Raw genomic sequence first — 20,591 nt, 5'->3', positions numbered from 1 at the left:
CCCATTCCTCCATGCAGATCTCTAGAGCAGTGATGTTTTGGGGCTGTTCTTCTCAACACGGACTTTCAACTCGCTCTGCAGATTTTCTATGGGGTTGAGATCTGGAGACTGGCTAGGCCACTCCAGGACTTTGAAATGCTTCTTACGAAGTCACTCCTTTGTTGCCCTGGCTGTGTGTTTGGGATCATCGTCATGCTGAAAGACCCAGCCACATCTCATCTTCAATGCCCTTGCTGATGGAAGGAGATTTTCACTCAAAATCTCTCGATACATGGCCCCATTCATTCTTTCCTTTACACAGATCAGTCGTCCTGGTCCCTTTGCAGAAAAACAGCCCCAAAGCATGATGTTTCCACCCCGATGCTTCACAGTGGGTATGGTGCAATTCAGTATTCTTTTTCCTCCAAACAAGAGAACCTGTGTTTCACCCAAAAATTCTATTTTGGTTTCATCTGACCATAACACATTCTCCCAGTCCTCTTCTGGATCATCCAAATGCTCTCTAGTGAACCGCAGACGGGTACTTTCTTCAGCAGGGGGACACGTCTGGCAGTGCAGGATTTGAGTCCCTGGCGGCACATTGTGCTACTGATAGTAGCCTTTGTTACTGTGGTCCGAGCTCTCTGTAGGTCATTCACTAGGTCCCCTCGTGTGGTTCTGGGATTTTTGCTCCCCGTTCTTGATATCATTTTGACGCTACGGGATGAGGAGGGAGTTGAAAGTCCGTGTTGCTCAACGACAGCCCCAAAACATCACTGCTCTAGAGGAGATCTGCATGGAGGAATGGGCCAAAATACCAGCAACAGTGTGTGAAAAGCTTGTGAAGAGTTAAAGAAAATGTTTGGCCTCCGTTATTGCTAACAAAGGGTACATAACAAAGTATTGAGATGAACTTTTGGTATTGACCAAATACTTATTTTCCACCATGATTTGCAAATAAATTATTAAAAATCAAACAATGTGATTTTCTGTTTTTTCCCCACATTTTGCCTCTCATGGTTGAGGTTTACCCATGTTGACAGTTACAGGCCTCTAATATTTTCAAGTGGGAGAACTTGCACAATTAGTGGTTGACTAAATACTTATTTGCCCCATTGTATATATCCTGCACTTTTTTCTTCAACCTTTTTTATTTTATTTTATTTTATTCCAATATTTGAATTTGCTTTGATGTTAACTTTTTTTTTTTCATTATTCAAAGATTTTTTTTGTAGTTTTGCTTTGATGTGATTTTTTTTTTTTTTTTTGCGTCAATGTTAACTATTTATATGTATATCTTTTTACTTCTGTCATTTTTTTCTCGCCCATTCTTTATTTTTCTCATTCATTCATTTTTTTTAACTCATATCATTATATAGGGTAAACCACTACACACTATTAAGTACATGTACCTTGGCTGGGAGCTACGATGAAGTATCAATATAAAGCCATCTATTGATTATAATTTATTGTCGATGAGCCAAAGACAGAAGAATTCCTTATTTATGAAGCAGATTTTGAAATATAGACTCAGGAGATGCACAGTATTATTTAGATTCGCCATTACATAACTTATGTTGAAAAGCTACTACAGAGCTGGGAGCTACAACCAAGTGTTGGTTGCCTATAAATCATTCTATTGATAAAGATTTGATGTAGATGAGCCAATATATGAAGGATTTCCTTTTTCTCATTTGTAAAACCAATTCTGAAACAAGAAGCTTTCAATATCGTGGATTTTAACGGAGGCGAAGCACTACATAAGTAAGTAGCAGTTTATTCAGCGACATAAGTCCAACGAAATAATACGACTTTTATTCTCGTAGTAATAGTATGAGAAAAAGTCATACTATTACTACAAGAAAAAAAGTCTGGTACTATGTACTGTTGCGCTGAGAAAAAAAAGTACAACTGTTACAACGGGAAAAAAGTCGTACTATTACGTAGAGGTAGTGTTGTGCCTCTGTTAAATCCATAATATTGAAAACAAGTTGTGTTTTAGAATCTGTTTTACAAATAAGGAAAAGAATGATTTATAGGCTACCAACACTTTGTCGTAGCTCCCAGCTACAAAATCGAACAAAATAGGCCCAGACTTTTAAGGGTTAATGTGGTTATGTTAAAAAAAAAAAACAAAAAAAAAATCATTCATTTTCATATAATTAAAATAAATCTAACATTTTAAGCAGTTACTCAGGATGTTACACATTACTTCAGTATTCTTTTCAACAAGTACTTTTTTTTTTACTTAAGGAAATTTTTGGATAACTTACTTTTACTTGAGTAATATAATTTTGAAGTAACTCTACTCTTACTTTAGTACAAATTTTGGCTACTGTACTCACCTCTGTGTGTGTGTCTGTGGGGAGGGGTGCGTGCGTGTGGGTTTTTATGTGTTCATTGTGTAGGTAAATATGGTGCCTTCGGCAGGTGTCAGTTGTCATGCTTTTGTCGCAATTTTGAGAAATTTTCTTAAAGGTGCTACAACAAGTGACTTTAAAATAACATCAGATCATATTTTGGACACAAATCCATCAAAAAAGTGCAAGATAAGGCTAAAAAAAAGTGCAAGATAAGGCTCAACAATGAAATTAATGAGTCCTCCTTTCTCATCTGCTTTGGCCACACTCACTAGAAAATCTCTAAACAGAATAGGATGCGTGTATGTATACCAGTACTTCTCAAATGGTGGTGCGCGCCCCCCCAGGGGGGCGCAGAGCGATGCCAGGGGTGGCGCGAGTGACCTCGGGAACACGCTTTTTTTTTTTTTTTTTGCCGTACTAGAATAAAGTGTACTTGCACATCCACTCCGTGGGTGGCAGTGGCGCTCTCATTTTCAAAGTGCGTGCAGTATTTTTGAAGTAAGCAAGAGCACACGGAAGAGACTATGCAGAGCTGGACTCACGCAGCGACCGACTGTCTTCATGTGTAGGTGAACCTACACCGGTTCTCACGTGTCCGGCCGAGAAGTGCCGTTTTCGGCTTGGGATCGTCACGAACACCGCCCTCACCTACGGTTCTCCCTTGGCCGCCGAGAATGCGCTTTTTCCGGGCCGTTTGCCTTTTGGCTTTGACTTTTAATATAGTGGGAATGAGGAAAGACCACTGTTTACTGAGTCTAAAAATGACTATAGCGGAGAGTCTGAAGCCAAATCAGTTAAGACGCCACTTAAAGACATTAGACCTCAATCTCATTGATAAGCCGCTTGATTGTTTTTCAGCGAAAACGTGCCGAATATTGCCAATTGTCACAATCGTCCCGCTTTGTCAGTGTTATATCAGTAAACCAGTGAGCACTGTGGTGAATCAGCGAAAATAAAAACTTTGCTTCTGTCCAAAGACACTTTCCCCCCCCCTTGTATTCCGTTTTGGTTTTTTCGGTCAAATTTTTTGGCATGTTGTCTTGAAGAGTAAATGTTTCTAATCATTTTGAATTTGTTATTATTTACTGATTTTATTACATTTTATTTTTCAGTATCAAATGGTCAAAAATGCACCTTGCGTGTATTTTTACAGTTTGGATGTGATTTTTTTTTTTTTTTTAACTTCAGGCAAATTGATGCGCGTTGTCTTTTCTGTTACAAGCAAAACAATGTTAATAAAGTTATACTTTATTATAAGTTGATCTGTGTTACTTTTTTTCTTTAATAGAAAACAAGGACACAATGTCAGGCTGAGGCGTACTTATAATAGTAATATTATAGACAAATGATACTATTTACAGTGGCGGCAGAGAGTTGGGGGGGGCGCGAAACATTTACGTCTTCCTTGGGGGGGCGTAACAGAAAATAATTGAGAAGCACTGATGTATACGGAGATTGGTGTAAATTGTGACTGACAGTAGCTCCTGCATGGTTGAATTCTGTTTGTCTTTTATTTAATTTGCATAAAGTGACTGACTACATCTACAGTACGATGGATACGTTTCTACATGGTATTTCATATCAATTATACATTTGCATAAAAACATGCATGAAAGGGGAGGCGTAAACACATATTACATCACAGTCAGATTAAAACATGCTGATAATCCTTTTAGGAAATGAACAGGATGAGTTCTGTCTTCAGTTCAGTCTTAAAATATCAGATGATCTTTTTTTAAATCAAGAAAAGTTGCTTGCCAGTCCTGTGACACTATCTTCTTGACAGTGAATCACCGCATAATAAAGTCTTTAATAAATGTGTTCAACTATGGTAAACAGTTTGTATGAAATGCCCTTTATAAACACCACTAATTTACAGGTAAAGAAATCTGGTCAATACACGCTGTCACGCCTGGGTGAGGGTTGTCACGTCTTGGTATATTCTCTTCCTGTTTTATTTTGAAGCCTCACCCTCCTGTTTCCACCACTCACCCTTCCTGCTGTCTCACCTGTCTCTGATTATGATTACCAATTGTTCCCACCTGTGTCCTATTCATCATGTGCTTAAATTGTTTGTCACTCCCTAGTCTCGTGCCAAAGTGTCTTCGTCCTTTGTCTTCACTACAGCCCATATTCATAGTCCAAGATATTCTACGTTGTGAGTTTATTCATAGTATTCTACAGTTTGTTTTTTATGCTTAATGCAAAGTCCTTTGTTATAGTATTCTACTCCAGTGCGTTTTTGCCTGGCTCTCTTGTTTCCCGTTTGTACCATTTTATTTCATAGCTTGTTATTTCCTCCTTCTGGAGCGCCCTCAGTTTGTTACTGCTTCTGATTATTTGTGTTCATTAAAAGACTGAATTCTGCACGTGAGTCCGCTCCAAGTGTGACACGTGCAACTTTTTTCTCCCCTTTCAGCAATTTGAAGTAACGCTGATTTGAACATTTGAAAGTTCTGTTGTGTAAAATAAACCTGACGAATATCTTAAAATACATGAATAGCAATATTAAATTGAATAACAAACACGTATATTTTGCAGCGATTGGGTGGAAGTGAGCCTCATAAGGATTTGAAATAAGGCAACTATTTTAAGAAATTGTCAATAAAACATACAGTAATTTTAGAACTATAAGCCACTAGTCTAGTTTGGCATATTTGTTAAATTATTTGGGCTAGTAGGTAACACTTTATTTGACAGTGGTGTCATAAGACTGTCATATCACTGTCATAATTATGACATGACACTGTCATGGGCATTCATGAATGCTTATGACAGATGTAATTAAGTGTCATCCGGCAAATTTTGTCACTAACTCCATTAATGTGACGGCTCGGATCTTTTACATCTGGTTGTCAGCTTCAAAACAAGACTCTGACGTCTAATTTATAGTATACAATAAACTTTCTGTGACAACAAGACTTGCCACAAGAGGGTTTGCGGGGTTGGAATTAGGGGTGGGAACCTCTTGGTACTTCACGATACGAGACGATTTGCGATATAAAGCTCACGATAACGATGATCTCATACTGGCCGATGATACATCAGTCAGTAAATCATTTTAGGATATTCTACAAAACAACTAATAAACAGAAAAACAAGCTATCTTCTTCCTTTTGCTGTGAGTTTATCTCTAGTAGACGTCCAATCAATTTGAACTGGGAGAGTGGCAGCATATGAACCCCTCCCACTTCAAACGGGCCCCTCGCATTTCTATGGCCATCAGTGGCAGCCAATGCCAGGCAGCAAGGTAATTTCAGGTCATTACCGGTTAATTTTCAGTCATTTCTTGTTGATTTTGGGGCATTCTATGGGTCACTTCCTGTTTATTTTGGGTTACAGAGCAGGAAGTGGCCTGGAAATATATAGCCAAAGACTCAAACTAAACAGGAAGTGATCTGTAAATGCCCTAAAATGAACAGAGAGTGACCCGTAAACGCCCCGAAATTTTTTTTTTTTTTTTTTTAAACATTGACACCTTTTTAAAATGATATCTCGATTCTTGGCATGAGGTTATCGATAACCTTTTAGGATGCAAAGTATCACGATATATCACCATGTCAATTTTTTGTCACACCCCTGGTTGGAATAATAGAAAAGTGATACATCTGGGGCCACCGTGTTGCAGCTGGAGGGCGGGTTTTCGCAAGTGTCAAATTAGGAAACTGTTTTATACGGGTGATAAAATGTAAAAACCTTAAAGTACCCAGACAAAGATGGAACCAGCTTTAACCCATTTAGCCAACACTTAACCAATATAGAACCAAGGCATTGTTGACCAATTTCAAACCATGCCCACTTAGCAATGACACTTGTTTTATAATTCTGGATTTGATGAATATGTCTGTAGAAAAAAAAATCTCCCCAAACAGACTTTTAACAAATATAAGTTGTTGTAGTGCAGGTAGAAGGTGGAGCTGTTGATTGAAAATTACAATTACTGTATCTACATTGCCTCTCCTGGTCATGGCTGTGGCAATAAATTAAAATTACCCAATAAAGTAAATAAGTAAATAAAAAATACAAAAAACTTGATTAGTTTTCTCAATTCATATACGCTTCAATGCAAGAGCTGTGCAAGATTTCCATATATGTATTCAAGAATTTAGAAGAAGTTTGTAATGGACCACAGATGGTGTAGAAAGGAGAATTTAGGCCTGACTTCAGTGCAGGCAGTTTGGTTTCAATTTCCACTCAGTGTGTGAATGTGAGTGTGGGCGGTTGCGTGTATGTGCCCTGTGACTGTTTGGTGACCAGTTCCTGTTTCAACTAGCTGAATTTGGGCAATGGGTCATCAGTCAATAACGGCGCACTTGACATTCACTAAGGAGAAATAGTTCTTAATAATACTGTTCATGGTGCTCTTTTTAGTATTCAGTCCATACTCACAGATTGTGTTCCATCAGCCAGACGGTGAAAGCGAGTCTCCTCAGCAGAGAGGCCCTTATGTGGTGTATAACCAGTATCAGTCAGCCCTGCCCGGTGCTCAAAAGTTTGGAGATTCTCTTGGGTCTGCTCTGTAATAACACCATCATGACCAACATTAAAATACAGTAGTATAATCGGTCATGTTGCACAGAGTGTACTGCTAAATTCGCTGTTACTGTTCAAACATTTTGTTAACATTGAAAAATCTATATGTTCCATGGAATAAAACAGTAGGTACAAGAAAAGAGCAGCCACTTACTTATGGCAAGAGAGCTCATGAAAGAGCTGGCTTTGGATTTCAAAACGGGAACAGGAGACCTAGTTGGCTCCAATCTTTCGGCCGTCATCATCTGTCCACTTGTCACATTTTCCTAGTTGCAGTTACATAAGAAATGTAAATGCACCAGCATACACAAAACCTTTAAGATGACCTTGTATTAGTTTCAAAGTGTCGTTGTGCCTTGAGGTACAAGTTTAATTCCTTTCACGCTTGTAGTTCAAAACTATCATATCTCAAATCCTTTTTTTCCCATAGAAATGAATGGAACTGGAAATAATCTGTTCTAGCTTCATTGAAAAACCCAACTTTGTGTTTTGTTTTTAGTAATGAAGGAGCTGGCTAATATTGTACTCTGAGGTGGGTAGTAACAAGTTATATTTTCTTTGATATATTTACTTAACATGTTGAGAAAAATCTACTTATGAGAATAATTTTACCATGCCACACGTTTTACTTTTACATTAATATATTTGTGAAGAAGAACGCTACTCATACTCTGCTACTTTGGGCTACTCTAGAATCGTTACATTTCTTATTTTATTTTTCCCAGAGATCCCCACAGTGACACTATCAGTTTAACCAGTGAGACGTCGCAACAATAATCACAACTCCATTATACCAACCAGATGTAACAATACAACAGTGTTGTTGCCGTCAACAGTGACGATAACAAAAATATTTCGTCAACGAACAATTTTTTCATGCAACGATATGACGATGCTGAGCTAAAAACGTGGCTCGGGTGACTAGAACATAACGAGTCGAATGCCAGTTTTTGTCAGACGAGACGACAACGAGACGAAAATGCTTGTTTCTGTCATGCATTCAAAATGCGTGACATATGTTCATATTGTACGTGGAGTACGTCAGCTTGCATCATAGCAGTGTTTGGGTCCTGTCACATGTGAGATGTGTTGCGCCTCTCCCTCCTAACCGGAGTTTAGGATATATATCAAGCCAGGCTGCGCGCCATCTTGCTTGTTTGAAAACACGGTAAGATTTGTTTTCTTATCTTGGCGAGAGAGAATATGCAATGTTCCTTTAGCCTTTAAAGGTCTGTGCTGACTGGTCATCAGACGCTAAATGTAACTCCTAGCGTTAGTGTAACACTCACGTTAGCATTAGCTTCAGAATGGCGGGCGTCCTCTTAAATAACCGGCTGGTCTAAAGCAGTCACTTGGCTTTTCTGGTCAGTAAGTCCAGAAGATTATAATGGTCGGAAAACTTTTTTTATACATAGTTCGTGGCATTTTGGTAGGTTTATTTGAAAATAATGTACTGCTTTTACTGTTGAATCTGTATTATTAACACCAAGTTGCCGTTGTCCTTGTAGATGCTACAATATGTGCGCATCTGTTAATGTTCATTTGAAATTGTTGGAAGCTTGTATTTATTTTTGGACTGACTTTTACAGACGAAAACATTTTGAGTACCTGTGGCTTAGAACTAGACAAATATGTATGAGATTTCGTTGAGTAAAACTAGACAAAAATAAAAACATTTTGAAATGACTAATATATGACTAAGACAAATAGTATTTTCGTCCAACAGACAACTGCCAAAAACAACACTGCAATACAGTTACATGACCACACACAAGCTTTTAGTCGGAAGTTCTATGATCGTGCCGACCTGCCCAATCACGTGGGGTCTTTAAAGCACTGTTAGAAAACAAAACAAAACAAAACAAAACAAAAAAAACTATTTCATGGAGAGTGCTGCACTACTACATCAACATTACCCAAAAGCGTGAATTTCAACCTCTCTCCTAGTTTTTATTTGGCACCGAAAGGCCAAGGAAAACCGGAGATAAGATAAATTTTAATTTCATGGTAGGAAATATTGTTTTCTCAACCAGAGGGCACTCATGCTGTTTGGATGGGTGATGTATCATTTTTGCAGATTTTTCTCGTAATGATTCAAATATTTTTTTTATTTTTTCTTATTTACAGTGGTACCTCTATTTACAAATGTCTCTACATATGGAATTTTCAGGATAAGATATGTCTCGACTAGAAAATATTCCCTCTTGTTACGAAAGAAATTCAGGATACGAAAGGCAAAAATACAGTATGGGCTGTTACTTGCAGCGAGTTTACTCAACATAACATACCACAGCCAGTGTTGGGAATAATACCGTTATAAATAACGCCGTTACATAACGGCGTTATTTTTTTCAGTAACGGGGTAATCTAACTTATTATTTTTTAAGCCTTTACAACGCTGTTACCGTTACTGACGGTCAAAAGCGGTGCGTTACTTAATTTGAATAAGTCCTTAAGTTTTATCACATATCTGTTCTTCGCCTTAGTAACGAGTTTGTCTCTTTATCGAACTGATTAAAGTTTAATGTTCCGCGAGCCAGACCTGCTTCCAATATGGCTGTGTTGTTGTCAAATCTCACGTAATCCCCCAGTCTGTGACGTAAATGCTCGAGCCTAATAGCGCACGTACTCCAGAGCCGGTGTTTTCACACACAAACCGGAACAGCGCATGCGGCAAACACACACATGCAAAACAGATGCAGAGGGATATGATAGCAGAGCATTCAGAGGAAAATTTGTCCTTTACGAGGTGGCGATATAAACACTATTTCAAGTTGGTCGAAATTAAAGGAAAGAACGTGCATGTAAAGTGTAATTTATGTCCTGGGGCAAAGCTTTTGTCGACATCTGTGGTGAGCAATTCAAATCTGTTTATTTTTGTTGCACTTCAAGTGTAGGATAAATCTGTTGCTGGTGAGACGCAATAAATATTACAAGGTTCTATAACACAACTACCTGTCTGTTCTTCTCTATTCAACTGACTCGAATACTGCTCAGAAAATTTCAAATTCTTTGACTTACAACAACTTCTTTTTAAAGTAACGGAAATAGTTACTTTCCCTGGTAACTAGTTACTTTTACTATAGAATAATTCAGTTACTAACTCAGTTACTTTTTGGAAGAAGTAGTGAGTAACTATAGACCCTACCCACCGACGTCACAAAACCACGTACTCGCTGTATGGTTCCGCCCCCTTGTCCGTCATTTTGTCTCTGTATTAGCATTGGTTTCAATTGATCGAGGAATTTAAAATGCATTTCATGGAAGACCCGGTGCTTTCGGATGCCGTAAACTCACTTGATGCGTTGCATAAAAGGCGTTATGTGGAAAAGCTTCAGTTTATCCATTCGCCAGATCCATATTTGATGCCTAAATCGATGTTTTTCGACCCGCTGTCTCCGCCGTATTTGCCTGACATCTGCTAGCTACCCTGATATGTACAACTATCTTGTCCACACAAAATCAGCCTATTCTCACGAAAGTTTGAAAAACTTTAAGAGCTTGGAGGCTTATAAATACTTCGTTGCTGGTTGGGTGAAACAGGTCCTCGTCCACGAAAATTCGGCAGGAATCTATCTTGTGCTTGGAAAGGTGAGTTACGAAATTTTCAATTCAAAATCTTTTGTTCTTGCTAACATCCACTGTCAAGTCTAATGTATTTCATGTCGTTTGTCAATGGAGTTAGGGCTTTTAATGTTTATATGGTTTAGCGATAGCACTCTCACTACATACATACGTGTATGTTGTCGGCGATTAGCCTAGCAATGATCTTAATTGTGGTTGTCAGCCCAAAACCCTCTAAATATATATTAAATGCATCTTACCAGATATAAAATGACTACTACATAATCTGTGGTAATCGTTTGGAGCCCAGTTTTCTCGTCGAATTGCAGCAGCCCATCTCGCTCTCTTCTCTCCGGGTCTCTCGGAATCCGGTAGAACTTCAAGTCTCTCCGTCTTCTCCGTCTATCTTCTTTGTTTCATGCAACCGACCGCCACACACGCCTTCACCATTTTGATTATTAATGTTAACGAGCAGAAAAACACGTCGTAAATAGGAGGAATGTACGTAGCCGTAACAGCGAAACATGATGTGTTGACGGACAAGTGGGCGGCACCAGTCAGGAGGAAGGAGTTGTGACGTCACGTGGGTAGGGTCTATAACTAATTACTTTTTTAAAGTAACGTGCCCAACACTGCTGATAGCTGCTCTGCTATTGGCTATTGCCTAGCATCTTCCTGGGATCCAATTGGCTAAGGCAGACCTTTACTCTATTTGTGTATCCCAGCGTCCTCTTCATTCGCCCCTCGTGTTCCGATAGCTTTCTATTAGTGTATTAACCATGAAATGAAATGAAATGAATGAATTGTGAAATAATCAAATAGTAACATGTATTTGTTACACATTTTGATGCATTTTTATGCTTTATAAAAGATCTATGTCTGAATTTTGGGGGGCTTGGAACAGGTTCGGGCATTTATATGGAAAACGTGTCTCTACTTATTGAATTTTCAGTTCACAAAACTACTTTCAGACCAATTAACTGCTTAGTAGAGGTGCCACTGTATTTTGCCTGATATGGTTATGTAATAAGTTATAGTACAGTACAGTATATAAATAGCAGATCATATAGATGACATTGTAAGCAGTTACTCACAATGTTACTCGTTACTTGAGTATTCTTTCCACCGAATACTTTACTTTTACTTAGGTTTTTTTTTTTTGAATGACTACTTATACTTTTACTTGTGTAATATTATTTTGAAGGACCGCTACTCTTAATTCAGTAACATTCTTGGCTACTCTACCCATCTCTGACTACTTAATAATAACATGTAGTGATAACCTGTCTACATGGGTTGCTGTAGATTGTGTTATTGATCAGCTTGGAGCCTAGTTGTTTTAAGACTAAATATCTGCCAAATGGCTGTTTGTTGTAAAATGAGTTGAGCTGAGTACAGTGCAATCATATTTCAAACTGCCAATATGCCAAAGCAAAACAAACAAACAAACAAAAAACACCTACTGTAATACAGGCACACCCAAAACATTGTATGCATGAAGAAGCACGAACAAAACTGGAATGCACCTCTGCAGTCTTCCTAAACCTGTGCTTTGGGATGATGGGGTCTGTCCATAATATGTTAGCTCCAAAGTCTTCAGGCGGTGAATGTATCGGGATATCCATTTGTTCGTCGTGACACATATTGTGGCGAGGCAGTCCAATGGGCAATGACAGCGCACCGAAGAGGCCGGAAGACGATCCAGGTTCTAGAGCTGATAAATTAATTTTGATAAAATATTGCAATTCTCTTTAGTTTGTATTCACAAAGCCTTTCGTAAGCCATAACATGGTCAAATAATTGACATGCATACAGAGGCGCTCGAAACCACTCACAGCAGGGGGTGCTAAGGATCTTATTTTGTTTTTCCCATCCAAAAACATCAGTTTCAGTCCAAATTTGTCATGCTACACACTTTTTCTCCATACAAAGCGTGCACAATGCCAGTACACACGCATGCTGGATACTTTAGGTACTACTACTGGTCTACTAGAAAGACAGTTCTATTACACCTACGATGTGTGTTGGAGTTTTTGTATTGAAAATAAAAGCGCCTCTGTATCATAATGCAAATCCCTGAGCTAGACGGCACAATGACACACAAACTCATTTGAAAACTAAAAGGTCCAATAAACCTCGGTTTAACACCCACTTTTCACAGCACTCATATAAATTGCCCATGAATATCCAACAGTGCTCTACACGGCCACAGCAACAACAAAATATAATATGGCCACAATACAAGCTATTTGAAGTTCTCCACAGTCTAAATCCGCAGCTAACTTTTCCTCGCTAGGCATTATTATAAACTATCATAATCATCTTCAATATCGACTTCAAATTGAATTTTAGAAAATTTCGCTGTTTTGTAAAGAAAAAAATTGCCAAATTGTTTTTGCGCCTTGTTAACACCTTGTCTGTCAACAGTTAACTTTTCCTTTCCACTAGTGTGTCATTCAATGTGACCTGGTAGCAAGCAAGGCGTCAGGTGGCGACCATGTTATTAACAACAACAACAACAAAACTTTATCAACATATGTATTTAATCGCCAAGGTTAAATACGATATTGTTTTAATGTGTCAATTAATAATTTATTTGGGGGAAAAAAAATCTACCAAAACACTCCCCCCCCCTCCAACATCAGGGGTGCTGCAGCACCCCCAGCACCACACTTCCCGCGCCACTGCATGCAAAATATGTTCATCCAGGCCATCTAATTGTCCCACAATTTGTTTTTAGTCAATAATTTTTAAATGTGTCTATCGTTTCAGTAACTACTCATGCTACCTGGTATGTCCTCCTGTCTTGAGGCCATTTTGACACTGGGTCAGAGGAGTTCACCGGCACTCGCTCACTCTACTGGGTCCACTTTAAGTCCAGATTTTGTCTCCAGTTCCACAGATAAACCGGAGCTTGATGTTCTGTCTACAGTCATGCATACAACATTAGGATGAACCTATAATGACTTTCATTAGTGTTATAGGTCATTGATAAAACACACCAAACAGACCTGCTTGACTTTCCTGTGTAGGGTGTCCAGTTTCTGACCAGCTTCAAATAGTGCATGAGAGAGAGGGGGAGGGAGGAAAGGGAAGGAAGGAGGACGAGAGAGAGAGAGAGAGAGAGAGAGAGAGAGAGAGAGAGAGAGAGAGAGAGAGAGAGAGAGAGAGAGAGAGAGACAGACAGAGATTTAAATTACATTTTTTACATATTAGATATTTTATGATCCACCAAGTGAATTAAACCTATGGTTATAGGAAACACAGTGTCAGCAATAAAATTAACTTACAAGAATATTTACAGTGCTGGCCAAAAGTATTGGCACCCCTGCAAGTCAGATAATGCTCAATTTCTCCCAGAAAATAATTGCTAAATTCAAATGCTTGGTTAGTAATATCTTCATTTATTTTGCTTGCAATGAAAAAACACAAACGAGAATGGGAAAAAAATCAAATCGTTATAGATTTACACAAAACTCCAAAAATGGGCTGGACAAAAGTATTGGCACCCTTTGAAAAATCATGTGATGCTTCTCTTATTTGTGTGATTAACAGCACCTGTTACTTATCTGTGGCACATAACAGGCAGTGGCAGTAACTAAATCACACTTGCAGCCAGTTAAAATGGATTAAAGTTGACTCCACCTCTGTCCTGTGTCCTTGTGTGTACCACATTGGGCATGGAGAAAAGGAAGAAGACCAAAGAACTGTCTGAGGAATTGAGAAGCAAAATTGTGAGGAAGCATGGGCAATCTCAAGGCTACAAGTCTATCTCCAAAGACCTGCATGTTCCTGTGTCAACCATGCGCAGTGTCATCAATAAGTCTATAGCCAATGGCACTGTGGCTAACCTCCCTCGATGTGGATGGAAAAGAAAAATTGATGAGAGATTTCAACGAAAAATTGTGCGGATGGTGGCTAAAGAACCTCGACTAACGGGGCAGGCATGGAGTAGAGACGTGTTTGCCTCGCTCTCCCGCTAAACACATCGAACTTTATTCCCCACCAGTATATAACCTGCCTGATGATTGCTCAACCTTAACTTTTGATTTGTGCCTTGCTTTTTTGTTGCTTGGAGTGTAACGATGCCGCCAAAGCAGACTAAACTGGTCGGCAAGCCCGACGCCGATACCACGCCGGTTAGCGAGTCGATGCTAGTAGCCATTTTAGCCGAACACCGGTCGACTCTCTTGGAGGACTTAAAGTCTTCATTTGCCGAACTCAACGGGAAACTTGATGGGCTCCAACAAACTGTTAGTGACCATGACAAGAGGTTGGTCTCCTTAGAGGAGAATGCGGAGTCCCTTTACCAACGATTGGAACGTGTTGAGACAACATGTGACGCACTTCGGCTCGATAACAAGCGGCTATCGGCTAAACTAAATGACATCGAGGGAAGAAATCGTCGCTGCAATGTTCGCCTTGTGGGTTTACCTGAAGGTATCGAAGGCCCGCAGCCGACAAAGTTCTTTTCCCAACTTTTGAAGGAGCTGCTGGGGGGCGGAATTTTCCCAACTGCTCCGGAGTTGGATCGAGCCCATCGTAATCCAACCTCCAAACCAGCTAACGGGAAGCCAAGGCCCGTCCTGGTTTGTTTTCATCGCTACCAGAATAAGGAGCTGCTGGTCCGGGAGGCACGGAAGAGACGCTCGCTCGAGTACCAGGGGCACGCTTTCAGAGTGTATGAGGATTATACTCCGGAGGTGGTGAGCCAAAGGAAACCCTACGGCGCGGTGATGGCTGCGCTATACGAGAAGGGTCTTCGGCCCTCGCTGCTCTTCCCTGCTCGGCTTCGGATCGTTCAGGCTGACGGCACCCGCGTTTGGTTCGGGTCGGTTGATGAAGCGAATAATTACATCCAAAAGCTCGATGGTGCTGCACATTGACTCGATTCAGTTTTGTTCATGTATGTTTGTGACAGTTTTCGTTTATGACCATTGCTCATTGCTGCCAGTTTGCTAGCTACATGTTTAAATTGCTCAACGTTGTGCTGTTTTTTTGTTTCTTTTTTCCCCTGCTGAAGACACGTGGCATATCGATTCTGATTGTTGCTAGCGTTGGCATTTAGTTACTTAGTTAATTATATGAAGGACGTGCTCATACTGAAGTAATGGTGATATTTTATTTTCTGGGCAGGTTGATGGACCTGCGAGTATCGGTGCAAACTCGGGTTCGTTGTTTTTGTTTTGTCCCCCCATACTTGGGGTCTTTTGTTATAGAAGTTTTCAATATGGGGTTTTCACAGTCATGGGGATCATTATGTTATTACTTTAGCGGGTGAGGGATTAGAGTTATTAGGCTCTATCTGGAAGTTTTAGCGTTAGTTCGGGAAGGTGTGCTGTTTACTCTGACAGCTAGTTTCGCCTTAGGGGTTCGAGGTGGGTTAAGGGGTGGTGGTTTCACTCATTGTAATATTGTCATTTGCTGTCACTTTGTCATTAATGCTGTCAAAATGTTACTATATTTTTTGGGTTTAATGCTGACTATTGTCTATATAATATTACACAGAGGAGCGTCATGAACAGTGACCTTGATCTAGTAAGCTGGAACGTTAAAGGCCTTAACCACCCGGTTAAGAGAAAGAAAGTATTGGTCCACCTGAAACGAATGAGGACGGCAGTCGCCTTTCTTCAAGAAACCCATCTTCGAAGGTCAGATCATTCGCGTCTGAGATGTGAGTGGGTGGGGCAGCTCTTCCATTCGACGTTTCAAGCTAAAGCAAGAGGGGCAGCTATATTGATAAATAAAAATATCTTTTTTACTCCCACTGGAATCATAGCGGACCCAAATGGTCGATACATTATAGTACAGGGTAGCCTTTACAACATAAAGGTAATTTTAGCGAGTGTCTATGCTCCAAATCTTGATGACGCGCAGTTTTTCGTACGACTTATTCAATTGCTCCCTGATGTTAACTCCCATTTACTTATAATGGGTGGTGACTTTAACCTTTGTTTGGATCCTTTGCTCGATAGGTCGTCGCATAGGTTTGGCAGGGTTGCATCCAAATCAGCTTCTTACCTCCAATCTTGTTTTTTAGAACTTGGTGTTTCCGATGTATGGCGTTTTTTACATCCAAAAGATAGGGAATATTCTTTTTTCTCGCATGTACATCATACATACAGCAGAATAGACTATTTCTTTACTGATAATAGATTAATATCCAATATTCGCTCCTGTGAATACCAAACTATAGTTATTTCAGATCATGCACCTCTTGCGCTGAAGTTAAATTTACCGGAAGCAGGTGCTACCAGCAGGAATTGGAGGTTTAACTCACTTTTACTAGCAGATGAGGCTTTTGTAAATTTTCTTTCTGATCAGATTACGCTGTTTTTAGATATCAATACCACCCCTGAGGTTTCTTTTTCAGTAATTTGGGAGGCACTCAAGGCCTATTTACGGGGCCAAACCATTTCTTATATGGCTGCCAAAAGGAGAAAAACCGATGCAAAACTTTTAGACTTGGACCGGAGAATAGCAGATCTTGATAATACTTATGCACAATCTCCTTCTCCTGCTCTGTATAAAGAGCGACTTCGTCTCAAATCAGAATATGACTGTGTTTCGTCATACTTTGTGGAGAATCTGCTGAATAGGAGTAGAAGTAATTTTTATGAACACGGGGACAAAGTGGGCTCAATTTTGGCTAGGCAACTAAAGGGTGTTAAATCAAAATTTACTATCACCGGCATCACATTGGATGGTAAAACTATTACGGATCAGTCGGGAATTAATACAGCTTTTAAGAATTATTATAGTGAATTATATACTTCAGAGGCTCCCAGGGACACAGAGGCCATGCTAAGTTTTTTTAAGGATTTGGAATCTCGACAGATATCTCCAGAAATTGTCTTAGAACTGGATAAGCCGGTGACTCAACAAGAAGTTGGGAATGCCATAGCCGGGCTCCAAACTGGGAAAGCGCCTGGTTTAGATGGTTTCCCCAGTGCGTTTTATTTAAAATTTGCTCGGCAGTTGACTCCCATTCTGACGGCTGTGTATGGTGAGTCCCTGTCCTTAGGTTACCTTCCACCTACTTTAAATCAAGCTTGCATTACATTGTTAGCGAAAAAAGATAAAGATCCATTGAAACTTGGATCTTACAGGCCTATTTCTCTTTTAAATACAGACTACAAAATACTAGCTAAAGTACTTGCACATCGCTTGGAGTCTGTTTTACCAAATATTATAACCCATGATCAGACAGGCTTTGTTCAAAATAGACGTTCCTTTTTCAATATCCGTCGGTTATTTAACATAATTTACACTCCTAGCCAGTCTGTCTCTGAATGTGTTATAGCTATGGATGCCGAAAAGGCTTTTGACAGGGTGGAATGGAACTATATGTTCGAGACGCTAAAACAGTTTGGATTTGGGGCTACATTTATATCTTGGATTAGATTATTATATTCTAGACCTGTGGCTAAGGTTTTAACTAATAATGAGCTTTCAGAGCCATTTAATTTATATCGTGGGACACGTCAAGGTTGCCCTTTAAGCCCTCTGCTTTTCGTTTTGGCCATTGAACCTCTTGCAGTAGCTATTAGATCTAACCGATATATAACAGGAATAAATAGAGGAGGCATAGAACATAAAGTTTCATTGTACGCTGACGATTTACTCCTTTACATATCTAAAGCTCAAACTTCGATTCCACCTGCTCTTGACCTGCTACAACGATTCGGCAGATTCTCAGGTTACAAGCTCAATCTCCATAAGAGTGAATTGATGCCTTTAGATGTTGTCAAATTTGAAATTGGTGAAGTCAGCTTGCCTTTTAAAGTGAATATTAGTAGCTTTAATTACTTGGGAATATTGGTAACCAAGCAATATAAGGGACTCCGTGAGCATAATTTTGACAGGCTCTTGGTTAGGACTAAAACTGATCTGGCTAATTGGTCACTACTGCATACCTCACTAGCAGCACGCGTTAATGCTGTCAAGATGACGGTATTGCCCAGATATTTATACCTGTTTCAATGTTTGCCTATTTTCATTCCCGCTTCATATTTTAAAAAATTGGATTCAATTATTTCTTCTTATATATGGAATAATAAACAGCCACGTTTACGTAAAGAATTCCTGCAAGGGGCTAAATGCGAGGGCGGTTTGGCTCTTCCTAACTTTCAGTTGTATTACTGGGCCGCAAACTTAAATTGTATGGCATATTGGTCATATTACCATCTTAAGGAGAATGGTCCCACTTGGGTGCAGATGGAATCATGTGCATGTCTCCCAAATTCATTAGCCGCCTTGTGTGGTACGCCACTGCCCTTGACAGCTGGGATATCGGGAAATAACCCGGTATTATCTCACTCCCTTCGGATACTTTCTCAATTTAGGAAAAAAAACGGTGTAGTTGGTACTTGCCTTTTTAGCGCAGTGGCGTCGAATCATTTTTTTGTACCCTCAACAGTTGATAAAGCCTTTCATCTGTGGTCCAGCCTGGGTCTTACACATTTAAATGATCTTTTTGTGGATGATATTTTTGCCTCTTTTGCACAGTTAGTCCAAAGATTTAATATTCCTAATTCTCATCATTTTAGATATCTGCAACTTAGAAGCTTTGTTAAGAGTATCATACCACTTTTCCCAAATAAACCTCCTACAACAGTTTTAGATGATGTTATGTCTTTGGATCCGACAGAGAAAGGGGGAATTAAGCGCATTTTTAATCTAATTTCTCATTTGGCAGCTCCGTCCTTATCCAGACTCAAAGACCTGTGGGCACGGGATCTTCAAATACCAATCGGAGAGGGACTGTGGTCTAAGGTTTTGGGCAGGGTACATAATTCATCTATGTGCGCTCGTCATGCTCTGATTCAATTTAAGGTAGTACATCGGGTACACTATTCTAAAGTAAGATTGTCCAGAATCTTTTCAGAAATCAGCCCTTTGTGTGATAGGTGTAAGCTGGTGGATGCAACACTGATCCATATGTTTTGGTTATGTCCGAGCTTAGAAATATTTTGGAAGGGTATTTTTGAAGCCCTCTCCCTAGTGTTGGGGGTCAGAATCACTCCTGATCCTTTAATATCAATATTTGGAGTTTTACCGGAGGGTCTGCGGCTGCCTACTTGGGGGTGTAGGGTTATTGCATTTACCACCCTTCTGGCACGACGTTTGGTTCTTTTGAGGTGGAAGGAGGCTGCCCCACCCACAATATCGCATTGGATAAGGGATGTGCTGATGAACCTTAGACTCGAGAAAATTAGATATATTCTTCGCGGTTCTGAAAAGAAATTTTACAGTACATGGGGACCTTTTCTTTCATTCTTTGATAACACCGCTACACAAGTACAGGAATGACATATGCACTGTTGCTGTACATTGTTAATTTAGCTATTGGGGATGGGCAATAGTATGGTCGCTTTCCATGCTGCTCCTATTTGGACATTTGAACGTATTGTACTGTATTTTGATTCTGTAACGATTATGTATTGAGAGTGATGGCATGGAAGAACTTTCTATGGCTCTCTGGACATTTACGATTAGACTTGGACTTCATGGTTGGCTGTGTTTGACAACTTAGAGTGAAACATTTGTTTTTTTTTTTTTTTGTTGGGTGTGTGTTGGGGTGTTCTGTATTTTTGTAAAACCAATAAAAAGAAATTTGAAAGAAAGAAAGAAAGAAAGAAAGAAAGAAAGAAAGAAAGAAAGAAAGAACCTCGACTAACATCCAAACAAGTTCAAGCTTTCCTGCAGTCCGAGGGTACAACAGTGTCAACCCGTACTATCCGTCGGCGTCTGAATGAAAAGGGACTCTATGGTAGGATACCCAGGAAGACCCCACTTCTGACCCAGAGACATAAAAAAGCCAGGCTGGAGTTTGCCATAACCTACCTAAGGAAGCCAAAAACGTTTTGGAAGAATGCTCGCTGGTCAGATGAGACAAAAGTAGAGCTTTCTGGGAAAAGGCATCAACAATGCCTGAAGACTACCAACAAATTTTGCAGCATAATGTAGGGCCCAGTGTGAGAAAGCTGGGTCTCCCACAGAGGTCATGGGTCTTCCAGCCGGACAATGACCCAAAACACACTTCAAAAAGCACTAGAAAATGGTTTAAGAAAAACCACTGGAGAAATCTAAAGTGGCCAGCAATGATTCCAGACCTGAATCCCATAGAGCACCTGTCGAGAGATCTGAAAA

At 39.7% G+C, this 20,591-nt stretch overlaps 1 protein-coding gene across 3 annotated transcripts in view; it reads right to left on the bottom strand.

The window, feature by feature from the left end:
* Positions 1-20,591, bottom strand: part of kiaa1191 (KIAA1191 ortholog) — a 35,991-nt gene that overhangs the window by 13,072 nt on the left and 2,328 nt on the right. Inside the window, exons 2-6 of one of the 3 annotated variants that reach the window (XM_057850483.1) lie at positions 13,451-13,491; positions 13,228-13,365; positions 11,903-12,153; positions 7,030-7,141; positions 6,732-6,859 (exon numbers count right to left, since the gene is read on the bottom strand). In XM_057850483.1, the coding sequence (XP_057706466.1) occupies positions 6,732-6,859; positions 7,030-7,141; positions 11,903-12,153; positions 13,228-13,255 (519 nt within the window). In that variant the 5' untranslated portion in view covers positions 13,256-13,365; positions 13,451-13,491. The remainder of the gene's footprint in view (positions 1-6,731; positions 6,860-7,029; positions 7,142-11,902; positions 12,154-13,227; positions 13,366-13,450; positions 13,492-20,591) is intronic. The other 2 variants (XM_057850484.1, XM_057850485.1) reach the window with 2 other exon arrangements.

This window comes from Corythoichthys intestinalis, chromosome 11, assembly GCF_030265065.1.
Source record: "Corythoichthys intestinalis isolate RoL2023-P3 chromosome 11, ASM3026506v1, whole genome shotgun sequence".
Taxonomy (NCBI): Eukaryota; Metazoa; Chordata; class Actinopteri; order Syngnathiformes; family Syngnathidae; genus Corythoichthys; species Corythoichthys intestinalis.
This window is presented reverse-complemented; position numbering and strand designations above follow the sequence as displayed.